At 41.0% G+C, this 25,236-nt stretch overlaps 1 protein-coding gene across 1 annotated transcript in view; it reads left to right on the forward strand.

The window, feature by feature from the left end:
* Positions 1-25,236, forward strand: part of NT5E (5'-nucleotidase ecto) — a 71,129-nt gene that overhangs the window by 23,499 nt on the left and 22,394 nt on the right. The window contains exons 2-5 of the mRNA XM_056563256.1: positions 11,737-11,959; positions 18,753-18,941; positions 20,919-21,116; positions 23,864-24,018. Of these exons, the coding sequence (XP_056419231.1) occupies positions 11,737-11,959; positions 18,753-18,941; positions 20,919-21,116; positions 23,864-24,018 (765 nt within the window). The remainder of the gene's footprint in view (positions 1-11,736; positions 11,960-18,752; positions 18,942-20,918; positions 21,117-23,863; positions 24,019-25,236) is intronic.

Genomic DNA, 25,236 nt, shown 5'->3' on the forward strand with positions numbered 1-25,236 from the left:
GAAAATGGAGAATCAATGACTTTATACAAACTGTGAAAAATGATTCCCATTTTGGGGCGTAGCGACAGGATTGGTGTCCTAGAAAGTCCACAAAAGTGACGTAAAACCCTCTATGCACAGCTTTTCCACAATTGGTATACAACAAAAAAAACTGGCACACTTTCAATTGAAACGTCTCTAAAATGGCTGCCTAAGCTATGTGCCTAAACTTTTAAAGTGGCTTTGACATCACCCCTATACCACCTCCTCTATATTGGCTGGGAGAGCTGTTTGAAAAACATTATAAGATTCCCTGAGGTCATATGAGCTTTCCTCCTTGTTCTTTTTGCCATATGGCTGATGTTCTGCCAAACCCCACTAAATTTGTGTCCTAGCTGAACTGAACTTTTAGCAAAGTTCTGTCCAAACTTGGTTTCTACGGGTTTGGTTCGTTTATCTCTAAAAAAAAAAATACTATATAATTGCAAGCTGAGCCAGTCTGCTTGCTAAAAATGATCCAACACTTTTCCTCAAAGGTAAATCAAGGTTTATTTCTCATCTTTTACCACCCATAAAGCTCAGGGCAGCTGTCCCTTGTGTAAATAGCAGTGCACCTACTACTGTATGTCCACAGTGCTGCAGTGTAATCTTCTCACCCCTCCCTTTCTTGATGTGCTGCTGTTTCTTTCATTTCTGCTTACATAATACCTTGCAAAGCCAGTGCATCAATAACAACTTCAGACTCCACATGCCATATATATATAGTACTGTATTGTGTAAATCATCTTCATCCCACCACAATTCCAGCTTGTTCAATACACTTTCATTGGCATTATGTCATGGCATAGCAGAGAAAAGTATGCGCTATGCTGTGATTGGCCAGAGAGGTAAGTTAAGGGAAGCCCCTTTGTGAGTACTTCTGACAAACACGCCAGGTTTAGTCCCACCCCCGAAACAGAATGGGAAAAAGCTGTGCAGCATGGAGGGAACACTTATGGGCTTAACAGTAAGAGCACTAAAATTACCTTGTTACCATTCTAACAAACATGCTTTTAAAATCTTTTGAAACTGGTACATTTAAAAAAAAAAAATACAAAAAAAGAACATGTGTTGTGACATTCCAAGACCAACAACTTTATTTTTGTCTTGAAGGAATTTATTTGTATTTATGCCAGTGACCATGCAGGATTACAAATGCATTCCAAATGCGGTGATACCAAATATGCTTTTTGATTAATTCTTGTTTTCATTTTTTTTATTTGGAACATGGTAAATGGGGGGGGGGGTGATTTGAATTTTTATTAGGGGGGGGATTTTTTTTTACACTTTTTTAATCAATCATTTGATAGTTCAATGTATTGTGATGCACTAGACAACAGAGATGCATGATAGAACTATTTAAATGCCACGATCAGTATTGATTGTGGCATTTAGACAGTTAAATGACCAGCATCTGAGTAATCTATGATGTTGGCCATTACATTGGCATGGGTCAAGAAGAGGTTAAACTATATGAGTCCAGCTGTTACCCTATGAGCAGGCCTTGCTTCACCACTCATGACCTGAACATTCCAATAGGCCCTTACAGTAAGGAAAACTTGCACAGGATGTGTAGCGGTCAATGACATGTCCTGGGCTGGATTTTTCTTGTCACCTCTGTTCTGCCCACTCCCCTCCCTTCAGACTGCTGGTGGCGCTAATTCAAGTGGCCTCATTGCAGACAGCAGCAAGTCCTGGGCTGGGTTATACTTGTCCTCTCTGTGCCACCCCTCTCTTCTAACAGCAAGTGAACTCAAGTGGCCTCATGACATAAGTGCCCCTGGTTACAGCTGTCAGATCTTCTGCTCCGCACAGTGCTTCTGTTCTGCCGGAGTCTGGTAAAGTCTGGCTGCCCTGCTCAACCCTGTGATTGCCTTAGCGGGGAGTGGGGCATCATCAGAATGCTGAAGAACAACACAGGAGCATGGACTGGAAGATCTCACAGTTGCAGAGTCAGGGTAGCAGGGGAGGTAAGTATGCCAGCCTTTGTTGCAGGGGCAGACATATACTACATTTTAACATTTCCCCAACGTCATCTGCGCAGAGAGTTGATACCCAGCTTTTGTGCAATTTTGCCCTGTGTGCTGTTGCTTGTTCACAATTTTCTGGTCTACCATGGGCCCCAGAGCAAATTCTGAACCTTGGCTTTCTCAACAAGTAAAGGATACAAAAAAAAAAAAAATTTGTGTGTTACCAATAAGGGACTTATTCTGCCACACTCTGACCACTACCATTACCACTGACTAATCACTGACTAATACCACTAAACTGATACTGAATAAAATTAAAGCATCTTTACAAGGACAGATTATTTCCCAATTACAATTGACAAATGACTATATTTAAGTTGATTGATGCTCACTGGCAGGGCCATTTACATCGTCCGAGTGTCAGGAGAGAACAGGCGCACAATCAGTCGCCAGAGCGATTCACTTTCACTATGTCGGCAGCACATCTCTTGCATACACGGCTAAACAGTTGCATAAACAACACCCTATTATATAGGTCCATAATTGGGAACTAACTTTCCTATTAATATTCATTAGGCCCATAACGGCATGTGTAAAAGTTCCTTTAGTTTGAAGTTTCTTTGTGCAGCCTGGACTAATAGAGTAGCTTCGCGAATAAAATTCGAACTGTGAATATTCGCGAGCAACACTACTGCCAACACTACTGTAAATGGCTTCTGATATAATCCTGGAAGAATAAGTAGCAACTCATTTAAGTTACTGATAACTTGTTTTTCAGATAGATTAATGCTGTTTTGCATTTTCTGTGTTTGTGAACTATGTCCTTTTTGTTATCATCATGTCTGAAATGCCAATTATAAGGTTCATTGCCTTTAAACTACTAATGTATTTACGTGTGAAACTATGACAAATGAGAATTTACTGATAATATGGCCATAAACATGAGCTTTTCTCAGTAAACCATCACTGGCTGAATGAGTATGTTATTGTTGCTGTAAATAAAGGCTGGTGGGCAATAAATCATTGGATGCATATAGTATATTTAGAGGTCTATCCTGATGTCTTAGGGACCAATAAAAATTCTGCAACAGAACTTTTTCCCAGCATTTTTAAAAATTCTCTCTTTTGGGAGTTTTAACAGGACTGGTGTCCCCAAATGATGAAGAGGAGATAGCTTTTGTATTTAAAAAAAAAAAAGAAAAAAATTAGCCTTTTCTTTGGCATCATGGGTTGTCGGAAAATTCTTCCTTTTTGTCGGAGTTGCAAACGGATTGGTGACAAGAAAGGGTGAAGAAGAAATAGAATTTGTATGAAAAAATGAAAACACACACACACACACACACACACATATATATATATATATATATATATATATATATATATATATATATATATATATATATATATATATATATATATATGTGTGTGTGTGTGTAGGTTTGACTGATAATAGCAGCAGCAAGGGTGAGGGACTAGTGGTGCTTGTGGTAGCCAGCATAAACCAGGCTGTGGTAAGCTAGTACTACTAGTAGAAACCAGCAGACAGCAGGCTGTGGTGGACTGGAGTTAGTTATAGTAGTCAGTGAAAAGCAGGCAGTGGTGGACTAGTGCTAGTAGTAGCCAAAGGACAGCAGGCAGTGTGCTTACGTAGAGCCATAATTACTAAACTTGGACCTTGGCTATGCCTTACTTTTCTTTTTGCAGATATGGTACTGTGATTGTTTTTCTTCATCTGGTAAGATAGAAAACAATTCCTCATGGCAGGATACCATAAAGGCACAGGAACACCACCACCCTACTCTGTCCCTCCTCTGGAAGGATTTTTTCTCAAACCTGAAGATGCAGCAGCGATGCTTTTACTGGCTCCTAAGCTGATCAGACCAATAGGCCTGCTGTTATCCTCATCCCTAAACCCCTCTTCATCATCCCCACCACTCCTCTCACTATGATCTTCTGATGTTTGAGCATGGGCTCCTTTCTTTCCCATAGCATATCCACCATGATGCCTTATAATCTCACCAACATGCCTACCACCAATAGTCCCACTAGTGTTATGCTTGGCCACTCCTTCCACCTCCACCTCCTCTGCACTGCTCCTCATGCCTAATTATCATTCTGCTTAGCACTAGGGTGGAAGCAAAGAAAGAGATGATGGGACTGATCATTTAGGACATACATTTCCACCATGCCATGTAACTAAAGACAATGAGGAATCCACTGACACCTGGCTTACCGTCAAACTTTTCTTCCTCCACCTGAGAAGACCTTAAACGAGTCAACCAGTTTAAAAGGGTCATATTATTCTCTGAAACCTCACAACCCCTGGCAGACAGTGACAACCTTTGCTTGCTGACATGACTGCTACTACTACCAACAGGCTGCTGCTGCTGCTACCTGCACTGTCACCAACATTCTTACTGGCAGAGGACATGGCATAGGTGCTTTGTTCTCTACCAAGTCCAACAATTCCTTTACCAAACATATTTTTGTTTACTCTCAATAATTTCAATGAGTTTTTATGTTAACTCCTTAATGACCACGAGCATATATTTAAGCTCGTGGCCAGCTCCCGTTATGGGAAGCACGCTCAGGAGCTGAGCACGCTTCATACCCGGCAGGTCCCTGTTGCTATCAGCAACCAGGGCTGGTGGCTAATACTGGACATCGTTGATCGGGCTGATGCCCGGTATTAACCCTTTAGAAGCTGCAATCAAAGTTGATTGCGGCATCTAAAATGGGAGAAAACAGTTGCCATTTAGCTCAGTGGGCTGTTCGGGACCGCTGCGGTAAATCATGGTGTCCCAAACAGCTGAGAGGACAGCGGGAGGCTTCTTACCTTGCTTGCCGCCATCCGATCTTCGCTCTGCTGCTCCATGCCTGAGATCCAGGCTGGAGTAGTAGAGCACCGATAACAATGATCAGTGCTATGCTATGGCATTGAACAGTGTATGCAATCCAAGGAGGAAATTGCATGAAATAGTCCCCTATTGGGACAAAAAAGAAAAGTAAAAAAAAGAAAAGTTAATAAATGGGATTTAACCACTTTAGTAATTATAGCTTGAATCACCCCCTTTTCCCATAAAAATAAAACAAATATGTAAACAAAAATAAACATATTTTTGTTCACTTCGTATACCTTAAAAAAAATGTATAAAAACGATCATAAAGTCCCATAAAAACAAGTATGGTACCGATAAAAACTTCATATCATGGCGCAAAAAAAAAATGACCCTCATGCATCCCTATATATGGAAAAATAAAAAAGTTATAGGGGTCAGAAGATGACAATTTTACACATACTAATTTTGGTGCATGTAGTTATAATTTTTAGTAGTAAAACAAAATCAAACCTATATGAATTAGGTATCCTTTTAACATATGAACCTACAGAATAAAGATATGGTGTAGTTTTTACCAAAAAGTGCACTGCATAGAATCAGAAACCCCCAAAATTTACAAAATGGCATTTCTTTTTCCAATTTTGCTCCCCAAATATTTTTTTTCTGGTTTTGCGGCAAATTTTGTGGGGAAATGATTGATGTCATTACAAAGTAAAATAGTCTGTAGGTGCAAAATTGAAATAGATTTTTAGAAGGTGATAAGGAAAAAAGGAAAGTACCTGTCTTTAACCCCTTAAATCCTGCGTCCTTAAGGGGTTAAAGACAGGTAAAAAAAAAACTGTATGTTTGAATAAACCCAGGGGGGAAAAAAAGTAACTTGGCCTTGGATTTTATGTTTACAACACTTATAATGCATATTTACAGTCATGGCCGTAAATGTTGGCACCCCTGAAATTTTTCAGGAAAATTAAGTATTTCTCACAGAAAATATTGCAGTAATATGTTTAGCTATATTCCCTTTGTGTGTATTGGAACTAAACCAAAAAGGGAGGGAAAAAAGCTAATTTGACATAATGTCACACCAAACTCCAAAAATGAGCTGGACAAAATTATTGGCACCCTTTCAAAATAGTGGAAAAATAAGATTGTTTCAAGCCTGTGATGCTCCTTTAAACTCACCTGGGGCAAGTAACAGGTGTGGGCAATATACAAATCACACCTGAAAGCAGAGAAGTTCACTTAGTCTTTGCATGTCTGTCTGTGTGTGCCACACTAAGCATGGAAAGTAGAATGAGGAGAAGAGAACTGTCTGAGGACTTGAGAACCAAAATTGTGGAAAAATATCAACAATTTCAAGGTTACAAGTCCATTTCCAGAGATCTAGATTTGCCTTTGTCCACAGTGCGCAACATTATCAAGAAGTTTGCAACCCATGCACTGTAGCTAATCTCCCTGGGCGTGGACGGAAGAGAAAAATTGATGAAAGGTGTCAATGCAGGATAGTCTGGATGGTGGATAAGCAGCCCCAAACAAGTTCCAAAGATATTCAAGCTGTCCTGCAGGCTCAGGGAGCATCAGTGTCAGCGCAAACTATCCGTCGACATTTAAATGAAATAAAACGCTATGGCAGGAGACCCAGGAGGACCCCACTGCTGACACAGAGACATAAAAAAGCAAGACTACATTTTGCCAAAATGAACTTATGTAAGCCAAAATCCTTCTGGAAAAACGTCTTGTGGACAGATGAGACCAAGATAGAGCTTTTTGGTAAAGCACATACTGTTTACAAAAAACAGAATGAGGCCTACAAAAAAAAGATCACAGTATCTACAGTGAAATATAGGGGAGGTTCAATGATGTTTTGGGGTTGTTTTGCTGCCTCTGGCACTGGGTGCCTTGAATGTGTGCAAGGCATCATGAAAACTGAGGATTACCAATGGATTTTGGGTCACACTGTACATCCCAGTGTCAGAAAAGCTGGGTTTGCATCCGAGATCTTGGGTCTTCCAGCAGGACAATGACCCCAAACATACATCAAAAAGCACCCAGAAAAGGATGGCAACAAAGCGCTGGAGAATTCTGAAGTGGCCAGCAATGAGTCCAGATCTAAATCCCATTGAACACCTGTGGAGGGATCTTAAAATTGCTGTTGGGAAAAGGCACCCTTCCAATAAGAGAGACCTGGAGCAGTTTGCAAAGGAGGAGTGGTCCAACATTCTGGCTGAGAGGTGTAAGAAGCTTATTGATGGTTATAGGAAGCACCTGATTTCAATTATTTTTTCCAAAGGGTGTGAAACCAAATATTAAGTTAAGGGTGCCAATAATTTTGGCCAGCCCCTCTTTGGAGTTTGGTGTGATACTATGTCCAATTTGTTTTTTTCCCTCCCTTTTTTGGCTTAGTTCCAATACACACAAATGGAATAAACATGTGTATAGCAAAACATGTGTTACTGCAATCCATTTCTATGAGAAATATTTCATTTTCTTGAAAAATTTCAGGGGTGCCAACATTTACGGCTATGACTGTATGTTAAAACACAGGTCAGCCCACTGCTTTGCTCAGCTTGCTATGTTTTGTACTTTGATAGCTTTTGTGACCTTGTTTAACAGTCAGATTGCTGGGATTTGTAGTGCACAAACTGGATACCGTAATGCAGGTGACAGGAGGTCTCTGACTTAAGACAGCCCACTTGCCAATGCTTTGCTCAGCTTGTAATGTGAAAGATTTTATGGGCCATTCTATAGTGACACTGCTGGCTGGGATTTGTAGTGCACCAACTGGACACAGTAATGCAGGTGAAAGGAGGTCACTGTTTGAGCTCAGCCCACTGCTCAATGCTTTGCTTAGCTTGCTTTCAAATTCTATTGGATTTGTGAAGGCTTTCTGGGATTACTAGTTCCTGCCCTCTCTCAGCTTTCCCGCTTCAAGATGGCAGCCGCAATGCAGTGAACATGGTTTTATTAGGTTCTTAAACCCACCCCTATGCTGTGTCCTGATTGGTTATGGAGTTGCATGTCCCATCAATGATTAGATAACCTGTGGTCATGTAATCTTGTTGCTAGCTGCAAGGTATGCTGGGCTACCCTGATGTTATCTCTGTGTTCTCAGTACTTCCTCCTTTAATTCAGGCACCAAAATGGCACGTGCTCCTCATCGTTTCTACTCCTATTAATACCATTGCCAGGCTGGTGCTAGCTTAGCCTGGCAAATTTTGAGAAGTTGGCAAGCCACTGTCACCCCAATGTTCTAAGCAATACCAGGTTCGTCGGGCTATGCTGACTCATTTCTAATAATAAGGAGGGGTTTATAAAGATTTTTTGACATTTTGGAAACAGGGATATTAAATAAAAGGATGGTAAGAGGGTATTCATATGCTAAACTGTATGATACGGTTTTGAAGGAAGGTTTGGAATAAAATATATACAAGATAGAGGGTATGTATAATAGAATAATTAGAATTTAAAAGAATTGATTAAATTTCACAATCACAAATTTTGGGAGGATACAGATGTGTAATACATTGAGAAGATTAAAAGGGATTATAGAATATTGGATACCCATAAGTTTCATTATATTCAGATATATAATGCACAGAGGGTTATCAATTCACAGTAAAATCTCACTATTTGATAGATTTTAAAAGGGAGGAGGAGGGAAGAAAATATCTCATATATATATATATATATATATATATATATATATACAAAAGGGATATAAATAAGAGGGATGCAGGGAATTCCTATCGCTCGACGTCCGGGACATGCAGTTCCGGGCACCGGTCAGGTGAATTTTTCCGGCTCTTAGCCCGGCTTCGGGCAAGCAGGGCCAGACCTGACAAGTGCGACGGCGCTCAGCAGTCTGTATGGAAAGGGCTCCCGACTCGTGCCCGCTCCATACTATGTGGCCCTGGCCGACTTCAGTAGCTTGGGGCCGCCACTAATAGCCAGCATGTGTCGATCGCTGCGGCTGGCTATTAACCCTTTAGATCGCCGCTGTCAAAGCTGACAGTGGCTCCTAAAGGGACATGTGAATGCTCCCTGGTGGTCTAGTGGGTTGTATAGCCCGCCCGCAGCGAGATCGCGGGGGGTAGATCCACTATAGAGGTAGCCGGAGGGCTTACTTTTGCTTCCCTGCTGTCTGTGGCTCTGTCATTGATAGAGCCTGGCTGGTCTAGACTCTATCAATGGAGCGCAGAGCACACAGATCAATGGAGTTCAATAAAACTCTATTGATCTGTATGAGAAATCTAATGATTCCTCCTAAAAGTCTAATAAAGTGTAAATAAAAAAAAGTTTTAATAAAAGTTTAAAAGACACACCTTAACCCCTTCCATGTTAAAAGTTCAAATCGTCCCCTTTTCCTATATAAAAAAACATGTAAACATAATAAAAATAAACATATTTAGTATCGCTGCATGTGTAATTGTACAAACTATTAAAATATAACATTATGTATCCCATACGGTAAATGACGTAAATGTAAAAAAAAAAATATATCAAACCACAGAATTGCAATTTTTTTAATATCCCAGAAAATAAAGTTAAAAAGCGATTAAAAAGTCAGATCAATAGCCAAATGGTACCAATACAAAAAACAGATAATGGCGCAAAAAATTAGCCCTCATACAGCCTGGTTTGCGAAAAAAATAAAAAAGCTACAGAGGTCAAAAAAATGGCAATAAAAAAATTCGAAAAAGTTCTGAATTTTTTTTAAATGAGTAAAACATGACGGAAACTATACAAATCTGGTATTGTTGTAATGAGGCCGGCCTAAAGTATCAAAATAACATGTTAACTCAACCACAAGGTAAATGGTGTAGAAAAGAAAACCACCAAATTTGCTAAATTTATCTTTTACTATTTCAATTTCACTTCACCAATTATATATATATTTTTTTGGTTTGGAGAATATATTATTGAAAAATTAAAAGGTATCATTATAGTAGGTAGTTATGGCTATTATAGGGCGAGGAGGAAAAAATAAGAGTGTAAAAGTGAAAATTGGCCCGGACAAGTGGATCGTCATGAGGGACAAGTAGATTTTGCTCCTTTTTAGTCCCATGGACAAGTAGTTTTTTTTATTACATTTCTACACCCCTGTATATGTTATGTAAAATGTTTAGATCATTATAAAATTCAGAAGAAATAGGAAGATGATATGGGGGATTTTCTCCTAAGGTATGAGTTTAAGCACTTCAAAATAAAGAATGAGGTTCAATTCAATGTGATCATTCATTCTACCCAAAATGTTGAATAGACAATTTTTTTCATTTAGTACGGGAATGTCCAAAAGTGATGTTGGGATAACACTATCTGCTTCATCTATTTTCTTTTGATTTGTGGAAGAAGAAGATTATGGTTAAGATGATATATTACTTTTCTAACTATTTTTAAATGCTACAGTATTGATTTTACAACTGTGGTTTGATAAATCCTCTCCTTAATGGGAATTGTTAATCCAGAAGGTTAAGTAAGAAACTTTACTTAAAGGGGTACTTTGCCCCTTGACATGTTATCGCTTATTCAAAGGATAGGGGATAACATTTCTGATCACAGGGGGCCTGGCCACTGGAACCCCAAGCAATCTTTGCACCAGCACTGCGGCGTTACGGTCACGGAAGCCTGGGCTTCCGTGATTGTGACATCAGGCCACACCCCTTCCATTCATGTGTATGGGAAGGGTTGTGACGGCAGTCATTTGGCATGGAGTGGAGTTCGCTCCATGCACCGAATGACTGGGGTGCGGCGGTGGAGAGCAGCGATGGGAGTTCCCAACAGCAGGACTCCTGGGATCAGACAAGTTATGCCCTATCCTTTAGCTAAGGGATAAAATGTCTAGAAGTGCAGTACCCCTTTAACAGCAAGAAAATCTTAAAAAGGGTATGATAAGCTTTATGAAGACTTAGAGGAAGTGCTAAATGGTTTCGGAGGTGTTTTGTTTTTTCCCTGCCTCCAGGTTGTAAAGAAATGGTAAGGTTGTAAACTAAATTGTATTATTCTGTCTAACGTGTGTCTTTTTGTAAAAATGTTAAAAATGTTAAAAATGAAAAAAAAAAATGAAAAATCATCCCAAAATAAAAAAAAATTCCGGAGGCAACAGTTGCAACCAATAAGCCACCACGATGGACATGCATTATGTTACTATGGAGCCTTATTTGATATATATAAAAAAAAAAAAAAAAAGTATGTGCAGCTCTGCAATTCAGAATCAGGCTGTTCCAGTTTATACAAATCTTTGGGCATAAGAACAATGTTGTGTGTGGAGCAATCAAGTTTTTGTATCCGAGAAAGGGAAAAAAAATAGGGTTTAGGTCTGTGAAAATCTACTTACAGTTTTCAGACAAACCACATTCCATTTTGTGAATAAAGACAAGTCTTACGCCATATATATGAATTCTTATTTTTAGGTAGTGTACTGTGTGTGTGAATGTATTACAAAAACTGATGCATGATGATTAAAGACATGGATATCTTTGCAGTGACCTTTTTTAATGTTGATTTGTTTCCTGAACTCAGAGTGAGAGTCCAATGGTTGTTGTTTATTTTCCTGGAGTGATGGCATTCCATGCATTCACTTCACCACTGCGGCCAATGCTAACAAGGATGGCACATGACTGCAAAAGCCAGAGAATTACTACAGTAGTGATGTGGATATACGGCATGTCATCACTCCAGGAAAATAAACAATGATTATCGGAGAGCACTAGAGCATAGTGCTGGAATAGTAGGGGATTTACCAGCTTTCTAAAACTTGTGGACAACTTCCTGTTCTAGTTATATTACAGATGTGCTCAACAAAATATACAATTGTTAATATATTGCCTAATGTTCTAGGAGGCACTTGTTGTAGACATTCGCTTTTTCATGTTTGTTACATTATAGTAATAATAATCCTCATTTTTGTTTAGGCTCTGGGAAACCATGAATTTGACAATGGAGTTTCTGGTCTTCTGAGCCCATTTCTCATGAATGTAAAATTTCCTGTTCTGAGTGCCAACATTAAACCGGACACCTATATTTCATCTAACATCACTGGATATTTTCAATCCTATAAGATTCTGGATGTTGGTGGTGAAAAAATTGCAATAGTTGGATATACCTCAAAAGAAACTCCAGTATTGTCTGATCCAGGTGAATGCATTCAATTCTGTCCATACTACACCACTTTCAGTACTTAACACTTGGTATGCGGAAATAGCATTTAAAGCCATATTTTAGAGCCAATCTGTCAGCTATAGATCTTGGCCAGATCTCAAGTATCAAAGAGGAGGTGTTGAGTCACAGAATGCATGCCTCCTCCCTCCCCTACTCCACCCTGCCGTGATTGATTAACATACAGGGCCTAGTACCGAGCTGAGGATTCAGTCAAGCTGATTCAGTCAGTAAAGGCAGGGAGGGGGCATGCATTCTGTAGCTAAGTACTAACAGGTTGACACTTGAGCTTTGACCATGATCTAGAGCTGACAGATTCTCTTTAACATTTTCTTTTTATACATTATAGTGTACCTGTCGTTAGCAAAACCTTTTTAAGTAATGTACATAAAATCATTATATATATATATATATATATATAGATAGGGTGGGCCATTTATATGGATGCACCTTAATAAAATGGGAATGGTTGGTGATATTAACTTCTTGTTTATGGCTCATTAGTATATGTGAGGGGGGGGGGGGGCTTTTCAAGATGGGTGGTGACCATGGCGGCTATTTTGAAGTTGGCCATTTTGAATCCAACTTTAGTTTATTCAATAGGAAGAAGGTCATGTGTCACATCAAACTTATTGGGAATTTCACAAGAAAAGCAATGATGTGCTTGGCTTTAACGTAACATTATTGTTTCATGAGTTATTTACAAGTTTCTGACCACTTATAAATGTGTTCAATGTGCTGCCCATTGTGTTGGATTGTCAATGCAACCCTCTTCTCCCACTCTTCACACACTGATCACACTCCAGTATCCGTAGTTTCAGGTTCTGCACATCTCGTATCTTCACAGCATAGTCAATTGTCTTCAGATGACCTCAGAGATAAAAGTCTAAGGGGGTCAAGTCGGGAGACCTTGGGGGCCATTCAACTGGCCCACGACGACCAATCCACTTTCCAGGAAACTGTTCATCTAGGAATGCTCGGACCTGACACCCATAATGTGGTGGTGCACCATCTTGCTGGAAAAACTCAGGGAACGTGCCAGCTTCAGTGCATAAAGAGGGAAACACATCCTCATGTAGCAATTTCACATATCCAGTGGCCTTGAGGTTTCCATTGATGAAGAATGGCCCCACTATCTTTGTACCCCATATACCACACCATACCATCAATTTTTGTGTTCCAACAGTCTTGGAGGGATCTATCCAATGTGGGTTAGTGTCAGACCAATAGCGGCTGTTTTGTTTGTTAACTTCACCATTCCCATAAAAGTTTGCCACATCACTGAACAAAATCTTCTGCGTAAACTGAGGGCCCTGTTCCAATTTTTGTTTTGCCCATTCTGCAGCACCTGAAACTACGGATACTGGAAGCCTGTGCTAGCATTTCTCCTGCGGTGTTGCTATCAGTGTGTGAAGAGTGGGAGAAGAGGTTTGCATTGGCAATCCAACACAATGGGCAGCACATTGAACAAATTTTATAAGTGATCAGAAACTTGTAAGTAACTAAGAAAGAAGCACATCATTGTTTTTCTTGTGAAATTCGCAATAAGTTTGATGTGTCACATGACAAAAAATGGATTCAAAATGTCCGACTTCAAAATGGCCGCCATGTTCACCGCCCATCTTGAAAAGTTTCCCCTTCACATATACTAATGTGCCACAAGTTAATATCACCAACCATTCCCATTTTATTAAGGTGTATCCATATAAATGGCCCACCCTGTAAATATATTTGTAATGTACATGGGTTAAAAATTGTGTATATTTTTGGGTGAAAAAATGCTGTCCCTGCAGCTATTGTATGTGTGTCTCTAGGAGGAGACAAAATACAGGAAGTGAGGACAGGACAAACAGGGCTCTGTGCAGGCTCCTGGCTTGTCAATAAGCCTGCATGTGAGCTGGGAGCATGCCATAAAACCTCAATGTACAGAGCCCTGCTTGTCCTCAGTGTACAGAGCCCTGCTTGTCCTCACTGCTCAGAGCCCCCTGCTAGACCTCAGTGTACAGAGCCCCCTGCTAGACCTCAGTGTACAGAGCCCTGCTTGTCCTCAGTGTACAGAGCCCTGCTTGTCCTCAGTGTACAGAGCCCTGCTTGTCCTCAGTGCACAGAGCCCTGCTTTTCCTCAGTGCACAGAGCCCTGCTTTTCCTCAGTGTACAGTGCCCTGCTTGTCCTCAGTGTACAGAGCCCTGCTTGTCCTCAGTGTACAGAGCCCTGCTTGTCCTCAGTGTACAGAGCCCTGCTTGTCCTCAGTGTACAGAGCCCTGCTTGTCCTCAGTGTACAGAGCCCTGCTTGTCCTCAGTGTACAGAGCCCTGCTTGTCCTCAGTGTACAGAGCCCTGCTTGTCCTCAGTGTATAGAGCCTTGCTCTTCCTCAGTGTACAGAGCCCTGCTTGTCCTCAGTGTACAGAGCCTTGCTCGTCCTCAGTGTACAGAGCCCTGCTTGTCTTCATTGTACAGAGCCCTGCTTGTCCTCAGTGTATAGAGCCTTGCTTGACCTCAGTGTACTGAGCCCTGCTTGTCTTCAGTGTACAGAGCCCTGCTTGTCCTCAGTGTATAGAGCCTTGCTTGACCTCAGTGTAAAGAGCCCTGCTTGTCCTCAGTGTACAGAGCCCTGCTTGTCCTCAGTGTATAGAGCCTTGCTTGACCTCAGTGTACTGAGCCCTGCTTGTCTTCAGTGTACAGAGCCCTGCTTGTCATCAGTGTATAGAGCCTTGCTTGACCTCAGTGTAAAGAGCCCTGCTTGTCTTCAGTGTACAGAGCCCTGCTTGTCCTCAGTACACATAGCCCTGCTTGTCCTCAGTGTACAGAGCCCTGCTTGTCCTCAGTGTACAGAGCCCTGCTTGTCCTCAGTGCACAGAGCCCTGCTTGTCCTCAGTACACAGAGCCCTGCTTGTCCTCAGTGTACAGAGCCCTGTTTGTCCTCAGTGTACAGAGCCCTGCTTGTCCTCAGTGTACAGAGCCCTGCTTGTCCTCAGTGCACAGAGCCCTGCTTGTCCTCAGTGTACTGTGCCCTGCTTGTCCTCAGTGTACTGTGCCCTGCTTGTCCTCAGTGTACTGTGCCCTGCTTGTCCTCAGTGTACAGAGCCCTGCTTGTCCTCAGTGCACAGAGCCTTGCTTGTCCTCAGTGTACAGAGCCTTGCTTGTCCTCAGTGTACAGAGCCCTGCTTGTCCTCAGTGTACAGAGCCCTGCTTGTCCTCAGTGTATAGAGCCTTGCTTGACCTCAGTGTACAGAGCCCTGCTTGTCTTCAGTGTACAGAGCCCTGCTTGTCCTCAGTGTATAGAGCCTTGCTTGACCTCAGTGTACAGAGCCCTGCTTGTTTTCAGAGTACAGAGCCCTGCTTGTCCTCAGTACACAGAGCCGTGCTTGTCCTCTGTGTACAGAGCCCTGCTTGTCCTCAGTGTACAGAGCCCTGCTTGTCCTCAGTACCCAAAGCCCTGCTTGTCCACCCACATTTCCTTTATTTGGCATCATTACAGAGACACACAGTTAATAGTTGCAGGGACAAAATATACACATTCTTTAACAAATGTATGTTATACATTTAATACATTAATTATACGTATATTTTTATTTTCTACATTTTATAAAAAGTTTTTGTCAATGACAGGTACACTTTGAGTAGAATTGTAGTAGTAGTAGAAGTAAGTAGTAGTAAGAAAGTCAAATCCTACATAGTTTTTCTTACTAGTTCCTGATATGAAGTGAGGGCTAGACTTGTATTTTAATACATATGATTAACTATTCAAATGTTACTTGCAGCCTCTGTAAACATAACCCAAAACCTCTCCATGTCCAATACCTAATTGAATCCATGACACCAATATGGTTCTGAAGCCGAATAGTTGTCCTGCTTAGTACACGAACGGTTATACCCAGTAAGGTATCCACTGTGTGTTTTCTGAATCATTTATTTTTTCGTGATTGTTGTGGGCTAAGAAAAAAAACCTGAAACAATAGGAATAGATTTTATAGGTTCAGAGACCAGTTTTTAGTCACACTGCCGGAATTTACAATCCTACCCACATGGAGCTGTAGAGTAGTATAAACAGTGGGAGCACCACATGGGCACCACAATAGCAGTACAGAGTAATTGTTTTTGTTACCTAAAATCCACGGTTATTCTTCTGTTACTGTTGTGTTGCAATATATTTTATAAGCTTTCAGAGAACCCTTTAGTTCAGCTAAGTTTCAACTTTTTTTTGTGCATTTTACCCCAAAAAACGCCAAGGCGGCCCTTATGGCGTTTATTTCATTGAAAAAAACACTGCGGCCAGATGTTAGCTGTAAATCAATGAGAAATTCTTTTTCCCCTTTGTGTTTTTTCACTTTGGTGTTTTTTTTTAACTCCTTTTGGCGTTTTTTCAATTTTTTTTAGCTCCTTGGCGGTTTTGCAAAGTCACAGCATGTTGAGCCTATGGCTTTTTTTTCCCTGAAATCGTGGCGTTTTTCTCCCATAGAAGTCTATGGGATTAAAAAAAACGCCAAGAAAAACGACATGTGGGTTTTAACTTTGGAGTTTTTGCAAATTAATTTTTTTTATAACTAAATTTGTATTAATTTTGAAAACAGGGATCAATTTATGTGGGCGGCAGGGACCTAGAAATATAGCCGACAATAATAAAAATGTAGTGTGTGTGTGTGTGTTTTTCACTTTGCTTTTTTCTTAATTTTTTTAGGTAGTACTACTACTCCCAGCATGGAACACACTGTTCTATGACGGGAATAGTAGTACCTGTACTTCTGACACTCGTTGCGATCCTCCTGTATAATGTATAGATACGGCCGCCCGCCATTCTATGGTCCCCTGCACTTCTGTATATATACACCTATTCCTATTTACTGCAGAGAGTTGTGATTGGCCAGATGGTTCCAGCCAATCACAACTCTCTGTGGGAAACATGAATAGTTGTATATAAACGTCAGACCATAGAAGAGCAGCCGGCCGCATCTATACATTATACAGGAGGATCACAATGGGTGTCAGGAGTGACACTCGCTGCGATCTGTCTATTAATGCAGGTACTACAGCTCCCAGCGTGGAGCAGAGTGTGCTCCATGTTGGGAGCAGTAGTATCTGTAGTTAAGGACAGAACACAGTGGGTGTCACTCCTGACACACGCTGCGATCATCCTTCATCCCTGAAATGCAGAGCGGCTTTCTCCTGCGCTCTCATCTCTGCTCTGTACTCCGGCCGGCCACTCACCATTCATATTTTCCTCTGAGAGCGGGGATTGGCTGCCACCATACTCCACTCTGGGTGGAAAATATGAATGAGTGAATGAGTTCTATTCACATCACTGGCCGGAGTATAGTGCAGAGATGCAAGCACTGTATAGAGCCGCTCCGCATCTCTGCTATATTATGGACTATCGCATCGGGTGTCAGGAGTGACACCCTGGGCGATCTGTCTATTAGTACAGGAACTACTACTCCCATCATGGAACAGTGTGTTCCATGCTGGGAGTAGTAGTGCTACCTAAAAAATATAAAAAATAATGAAAAAAAAGTGAAAAACACACACACTAAATTTTTATTATTGTCGGCTACATTTTTAGTGCCCTGCTCGCCCACATAAATTGATTCCTGTTTAAAAATGTATAAAAATGTTGTTATAAAAAAAATATGAATTTTGTTAAATACATTTTTTTTCCATAACTACTGCATCCTTTTTTTTTACTTTTGTACCCAACAAATTTTGAAAAAATTTCAAAGGGGCCAAAAATGCGATTCCACTCAAATGCAAAAAACGCCAGAAAAAACGCAAGAAAAAAACGCCAAACACAAGAAAGTGCTGTGGTGTTTTTTCTGGCGTTTTTTGGGGGCAAAATAAAAAAAGAAAAGAGTTAGAAACTTAGCCTTAAGATGGCTTTTTTCTTCTCAAGGACATGCTATAAATATCTGTCTGTCCTGGAGGTCACTTATCAGGAGAAAGAGAGATGAAGACTGACTTGGGCCAATAGTTGTCTCTCTCTTTCTATACTGTTAAATAAAGATGGTGTTGAGCGTGCGGGTGGCCCTCTCCATTAATATCCATAAGGGTTACAGAAAGAGCTTGCTCAGGTCTTTCACCTCTCTTGTACTGTATGAACAGTGTAATGATCAGAAATCCCCAGACAGGTATTGCTAGACCCAGGGGAAAACACAGACGGGCCTGTGCAAGAACAATATATGTGTCTGTTATCCAATATTCAATCATAGAGCCTTCTCCAATGTCTCTGTCAGCTATAAAACGTATTGGGTTCGGCACTTACCTGCAGTCTAATAGACAATAGAAGCTATTCATCTGCTGACAGGGCCCCTTTTCTACTTGGCCCCTTTGCTGATGCACAGGTATGCCCCTGACTGGTCAGAGAGGAGGGACCCACAACTAACTGGCATTGTGGATATTAACCTAAATGCTTACGATACATTTCCACTGTAAGATACTACATTGCATGTCATAATTATGTAAATGTTTTCATAATTATGTAAATTTGAATAAAACATGAGTTCCTTCATTGTTTTACATGAGAGGTGAACATGAGCATGCAAGTAAACACATGTAGGATCTGGTTCTTCAGCTTCTGTGAACTGAAAGTCCTGGTTTGGGCTGGGTTGGGTTCACAAACAGTATTTTGTTAATTTAAAAATTGTAGTTGAAAGATCTCATTTTTCTGTATTTTGGACCCACTCCTAGTTTGGGATAAAAAAAAAAAAAAGTGTGTGAACCCCATGATGGAAATTGCATTCCATCTTCCTTACTAATGTATTCCTATACTTTGTGTTTTAGGCCCACATTTGATATTTGAGGATGAAATTTCTGTGTTACAAACTGAGGTCTCTAAAGTATTAACTCTTGGTGTAAACAAAGTTATTGCATTGGGACACTCAGGCTTTGAGACGGATAAGCTCATTGCTCAGAAAGTGAGAGGAGTTGATGTCGTAGTAGGAGGACATACGAATACATTTCTTTATACAGGTTTGTACTTTGTTTATAAGCTGTTATCTGTAACATGAGCAGCTCTTGGACCCCGAAATGCACTTGGACCTGTCTTCTACTTCTATTATACTTCTTATGTTTGGCCTTGTAAAGCTGAGATGTTTAGATCTCTAGATCCTTTGGGTGATTCTTGACACCATCAGCACCTGCTTAGAGTTTATATCTTCCAGTCCAGATATTTTTGGTACATGTCATTTTAACAATCACTGGCTACAGGCCTTTTAGAGGAGCATTTCTAGAAACTGACTTAAAGTACTATTTGTAACAAAGCCTAAGTGTATATTTTACTTTCTTCACCCATGTCTTCCCTGTTTTAGTTAATGAGGGAAAGAATGACACAAACTTAGCAACAAAACACCACAGCAAGCCATAAAGCTGTGCAGAGGAAATGTGTCTGGCAGATGGGCGAGCTTTCATTGAGGCCCATAAATCTCTAGATTGCGTTATACCACATCATATATTTGGGAGAACCAATCGTTCATGCTAAAAGTGTTGTTTTTTTTTACCAAATACTTACTTTAAACCTTACCTCTTCTAGATCACTGACCAAAAAACTTATCTAAAGGATATGCCATAAATGCCTGATATATACATGTCAAACCTATGGAACTCTCACCTTGTTCACCCCTGTACACATGAAGTATATGGTACCTGTAAACATATGACCAATAGAAATGTGTATACATTTTAGTTGTACATGTGTATTTTGCAATAATGGCACTATGCACTTTGAGGTAACCCACGCAGGCTGATATTATTACGTATACTGCTTATAGGGATTTTTTATAGTTGTATTGTTCTATAAGCGTTATACAGTGTATTGGATTTCTGCTAATAACCTATATTGTTGTTTTTACATATTGTTTAAAAACAAAGTTACTATTTGTTTTCCTGTAGTCTAAATGATTCAATTCTTCTTTGATATACAACCTTTCGTTTCTGTAGACACCATGCCACCTGTGGATAGCTATGGCACTCTTTTTTAAAGAAGACAGTCATGTCTATCCAAGAGCAATTCTTTATGACCCCTCCAGACTATGTTCCCATGGGGCCTTCTTTCCTTTGAAATAATATTCCACAGAATATGCTGTAATAATCTGTGGCAAATCATTATAATTCTCAACATATCTCATTGTCTTTGACCTATATCTTGTTGTGTTTTTGGACAACAATCCTGTCTTTCCAATGTGTATAAATGACACGTATCTGTGCATACTTGAACTACACATCCCAAATTTGTGTACCGCAGTCCACAGGTGTGTATTCCTATTGAAAACAATGAAACACATATAGCTCATGTTTCTACAGTTGTATTTTAACACAAGCCAAAATATGCACAATAAATACTGTGAGAACATGGCCTTAAAAGAGATGTCTGGGCAGAGCATGTTTACATATTTATACAGGGAGGGGATGATGGAGAAAAAGAAAAAAAAAAACATACTTACCTTCCTCACTCCCACACTGCCACTGGTATCATGGATGGTGATGTTACCTTACACACCCACCCAGCCAATCAGCTGCCACAGAGATGTCCTCCCTCAGCTGTTGATTGGTTGAACAGGTGTAAAAGGTCAGTCCTCAAACCTGGAAGCTAGGCACAGCAGGGAATGAGGAGGGTAAGTGTGGGTTATCTTTTTTTAATCACCTACCTTTACAAACAAAAACACTGACAACCCTTTTAGGGTACGTTCACACACTGAAGGAAATCCACTGCAAGTTCTACTACAATTCACTTGTATAGGTCTGTGGATAGTCCGCAATTGCCAGCGGACCTGTTAAAGTCAATGGTAGTATAACTCGCAGCAGATTTCCCGCAGCAGGAAACGCACTAGTTACAAGAGTGTGAACATACCCTCAAGGTTGAAAATAGGTTTGTTCAGGCTTTTAACTATTAGCTGAACAGCTTGACCGCATTGTATATTTATTGACTTTTTTCTGTCAATATACTTGCAGGCACGCCACCTTCCAATGAAGTACCTGTTGGGAAATATCCTTTTATAGTAAATTCGGACGATGGTCGATCTGTGCCAGTAGTTCAAGCATATGCCTTTGGAAAATATCTTGGATACTTAAATGTTACATTTAATGAAGAAGGAAATGTCTTACATTCTTCTGGAAATCCAATTCTACTGGACAGCAGCATTCCTGAAGGTTAGCAAAATATCTCTTTCTTAACTTGGCTTTAAAATGTTAAGGTATCTAAGACTAAGACCACTTGTTCAGAAACTTCCTGGTAGGCATATCACTCCTGTCCTTCAGACGAAAATCACAGAAGAATTGTGAGAAAACCGTCACACACAGGTACAGACACTATATTATGAACTACACTAACTTTACAGCCCCTGTAGCATAGTCAAATAAAAAAAATCCTGGAATACCCCTTTAACAGATGCCAATAACAAAAGGACTACAGCTTTATACTAAACAATATATAAAGTAATTTACAGCCCTGCTATAAGCTTATAAAGCCTTCATATCCTGTTTATATAGTATACTTCCCCTGCAGGAAATAATTACATGGTTAAAAGTATCCATGGGTTCACAGCCATGTACTTTTGGAACATCTTATTCAATAACATTACTATGAATACTGAGTGGGTCCCATCCTTGCTGCCATATAAGACTGAGCTCGCTTGGGTTTCCAATAGATTTTGAATGTGACTGAATGATTCCCATCCATTCAGCAATGTTACTGAGGTTGGGCACCGGTACAGGCTGAAGTGGTTTGGCTTACAGTCAGCTTTCCAAGTTATGCCACAGGTTGTTGATGGTGTTATGGTCAGGTCTCTGTGCAGGTCAGTCAAGTTCACTACACTCCGCAAGCCATTGACCTGACTTGTCAGTTGGGGCCCTGTTATGCTACAGTGTAAATTGCAGCACTAAGGGATCCTACCACAGCTATGAAAAATATGTCATTACTAGCTTTTGCCCGCGGCTTCGCTCGCGTTAAATTTGGGGTAACATAGATTTACTTTTTACGATCCTGTAGTAATGAGGCCGCTCTGGGAAAAGTCTACGGGCAACCAAACAACCCGAAAAATTACATCTGCTATTTCATGGAATTGAAGATCAACATCCTTTGAGGACTTTTACCGAGTCTGCGCGCAGGGGAACCCGCCTTCTCGCGCTGCTTATATACTGCCAACAGTCCTCATATACCGTCCTCCTATCCCGACCTCCTATCCCATCCTCATATCCTGACCTCCTATCCCGACCTCCTATCCCGACCTCCTATCCCGACCTCCTATCCCGTCCTCCTATCCCGTCCTCCTATCCCGACCTCCTATCCTGTCCTCCTATCTCGATCTCCTATCTCGACCATCCCGTCCTCCTATCTCGATCTCCTATCTCGACCTCCTATCCCGACCTCCTATCCTGTCCTCCTATATCGACCTCCTATCCCGACCTTCAATCCCGACCTCCTATATTTACCTCCTATCCCGACCTCCTATCCTGTCCACCTATCTAGACCTTATATCCCATCCTCCTAACTCAACCTCCTATCTCGACCTCCTATCCCGACCTCCTATCTCGACCTCCTATCCCATCCTCCTATCCCGACCTCCTATCCCGACATCCTATCCCGTCCTCCTATATCGACCTTCTATCCCGACCTCCAATCCCGACATCCTATCCCGTTCTCCTATCTCTTCCTCCTATCCCGACCTCCTATCTCCTCATATCCCATTCTCCTAACACGACCTCCTATCTTTACCTCCTATCCCGACCTCCTATCACAACCTCCTATTTCGACTTGCTGTCTCGACCTCTTATCCCGTCCTCATATCCCAACCTCCTATCTCGACCATCTCGACCTCCTATCCCGACCTCCTATCCCGTCCTCCTATATCGACCTCCCTTCTCGACCTCCAATCCCGACCTTCTATCCCGAACTCCTATCCCGACCTCCTATTCCGTCCTCCTATCTCTACCTCCTATCTCGACCTCCTATCTTGACCTCCTATCCCGATAATCCTGTCCTCCTATCTCGACCTCCTATTTCGACCTGATATCTCGACCTCCTATCCCGACCTCCCATCACGTCCTCATATCCCAACCTCCCAGCCCATCCTCATACCCCGACCTGTAATATGTGTACCAGGTATTGAAATATCTCCAGCCATACGCAGGTTATGTGGGAACATACATTTCCCATTGATTTGCATGGGACTTTAAACAAAAACCCCAACCCTCACAAATGGGGGTAGTTAAGGGTTAAATTAACTGTCCAGTGTAGGAGCAAATCCCCACAGCAAACCTTTCCTGCTCTGACAGTTCCTGACATGGACAGAGGTGTCAGCAGAGAGCCCTGTGGTCAGACTGGAAAGAACTTCACAACTTTTTTGCAGCATACAGCAGCTGATAAGTACTGGAAGGAATAAGATTTATAAATAGAAGCAATTTACAAATAGGTACAACTTTCTGGCACCAGTTGATTTGAAAAAAAAAATTTTCCACCGGAGTACCCTTTTAACAGAAAGAAAAATCATAAACAGTGACAGAATTACTTTTATTCATGCATTCCGCGATTATAAAAAAAAAAAAATCATAGCAATTATATGCGTCCATGTATTTGAGAATGATGCTTAAAAGAAAATAAACCTTACAAAGCTGGGCTTCAAATATAATGGGCGTATAGTGAAGGCAACACATTTTAACATGATTTTCATAATTGGTCATTGATTGTGATACAGTTAATTAGCCAGTGTGTGAACACAGCCTTATAAATTCACTGCAATTCCTTATGTACTTATGATCTGCTGGGTATCTTGTCAGTGAATATTGCAGGTAAACGTGCATTGCTTGTATATGGGCAATTTGATACAATGGATCTACAGTAAGTCATCATTATAAAATGCCTGTGTATAGTAAAACATCTGTGTATATTTCTTTTCTAGATTCAGAGCTTCTAGTGGAAATAAACAAGTGGAGGGAACAGCTAAATGCCTTCTCAGCTCAAGAAATTGGGAAGACTTTAGTGTTTTTGAACGGTTCTTCTTTGGAGTGTCGATTTCGGGAATGCAATTTGGGAAATCTAATCTGCGATGCTATGGTAGGGGCAGTAATATACTGGCAGATATTTCTTTCTTTCTTCACCTCATCTACAGTCATGCACTGAAAAGTACACTTGTTAGCATTTTCAGAAATATAAGTGTTAGGGTACGTTTTGAAGATACAGTCACCCAGCCTGTATCTCAGTCATTTAAATGAGCCGACCGGAGTCAGATAGTGAATGTGGTCGGCTAATTTTTGCCCCATATCCAGTTTTGTGACCGGACCTAAAACAGCGACATACCACGGTTTTAGGTCCGGTCACCAAACCGGATATGGGGCAAAAATGATGCATACCAAAGGTTCTATTAGGCACCACTCACACAAGTGGATTTCTTGAACAAATCAACTGGATCCTACACACCTTCAGACATGTAATGACCCCGTAGGCTGGAAAAGGTAGTGCTCACGTATCAAAGGTATAGTCCTTGGTAATACGGTACAATCATAAAGATGAAAGAAACGGCACAAACCGGTAATGTTGTCAGCCGTAGATTCTTTATTGCATATCTTCAATCATGGGGTAAGCGGTGAGGGAGGGTGGACCCACACCGGGAGGGGGAACGTCAGGCAACGGTCCGTATCACGCTGGAATACGCTTCGTCAGGCCCTTGATACGGACTGTTGCCTGACGTTCCCCCTCCTAGTGTGGGTCCACCCTCCCTCCTCCCTCACCGCTTACCCCATGATTGAAGATATGCAATAAAGAATCTACGGCTGACAACATTACCGGTATGTGCTCCGTTTCTTTCATCTTTATGATTGTACCATGGGGCAAAAATTAGCCGACTGGAGTCACTATCAAATGAATGAGATACGGGCCTGGTCCGGCTGGGATACGGGAGCACCCGGTTTCCACTTCCCCCAGGCAGATCCGGTGACCGTATCTTCAAAGCGTAGTGTGAACTCACCCTTACATGGTGGGTAAAGGCCCCCGTAACAAATTTTGCATAGTGGTTCAGATGCTTCAGGTTATGGTTATGAAGGTAGCCATATGATTCTAGTTTAAGATCATGAGCTCTGCTATAAAAGTTTCTTCCATGGATTTTCCCCCTCGGCACTTACTGTTCTCGATCACTCACAACAATCATGAATAATGAGGAATTAAAAGACAAAAGGGAGTATTATAGGTAACCATGGTGTACAAAAGTCTAACATTTTAGCAGAAGCCTTATTTTGAACAAAACATTGTGACTTTGTCCAGTTTTGCACCACCCAG

Source organism: Hyla sarda, chromosome 3 (genome assembly GCF_029499605.1).
Source record: "Hyla sarda isolate aHylSar1 chromosome 3, aHylSar1.hap1, whole genome shotgun sequence".
Classification (NCBI taxonomy): Eukaryota; Metazoa; Chordata; class Amphibia; order Anura; family Hylidae; genus Hyla; species Hyla sarda.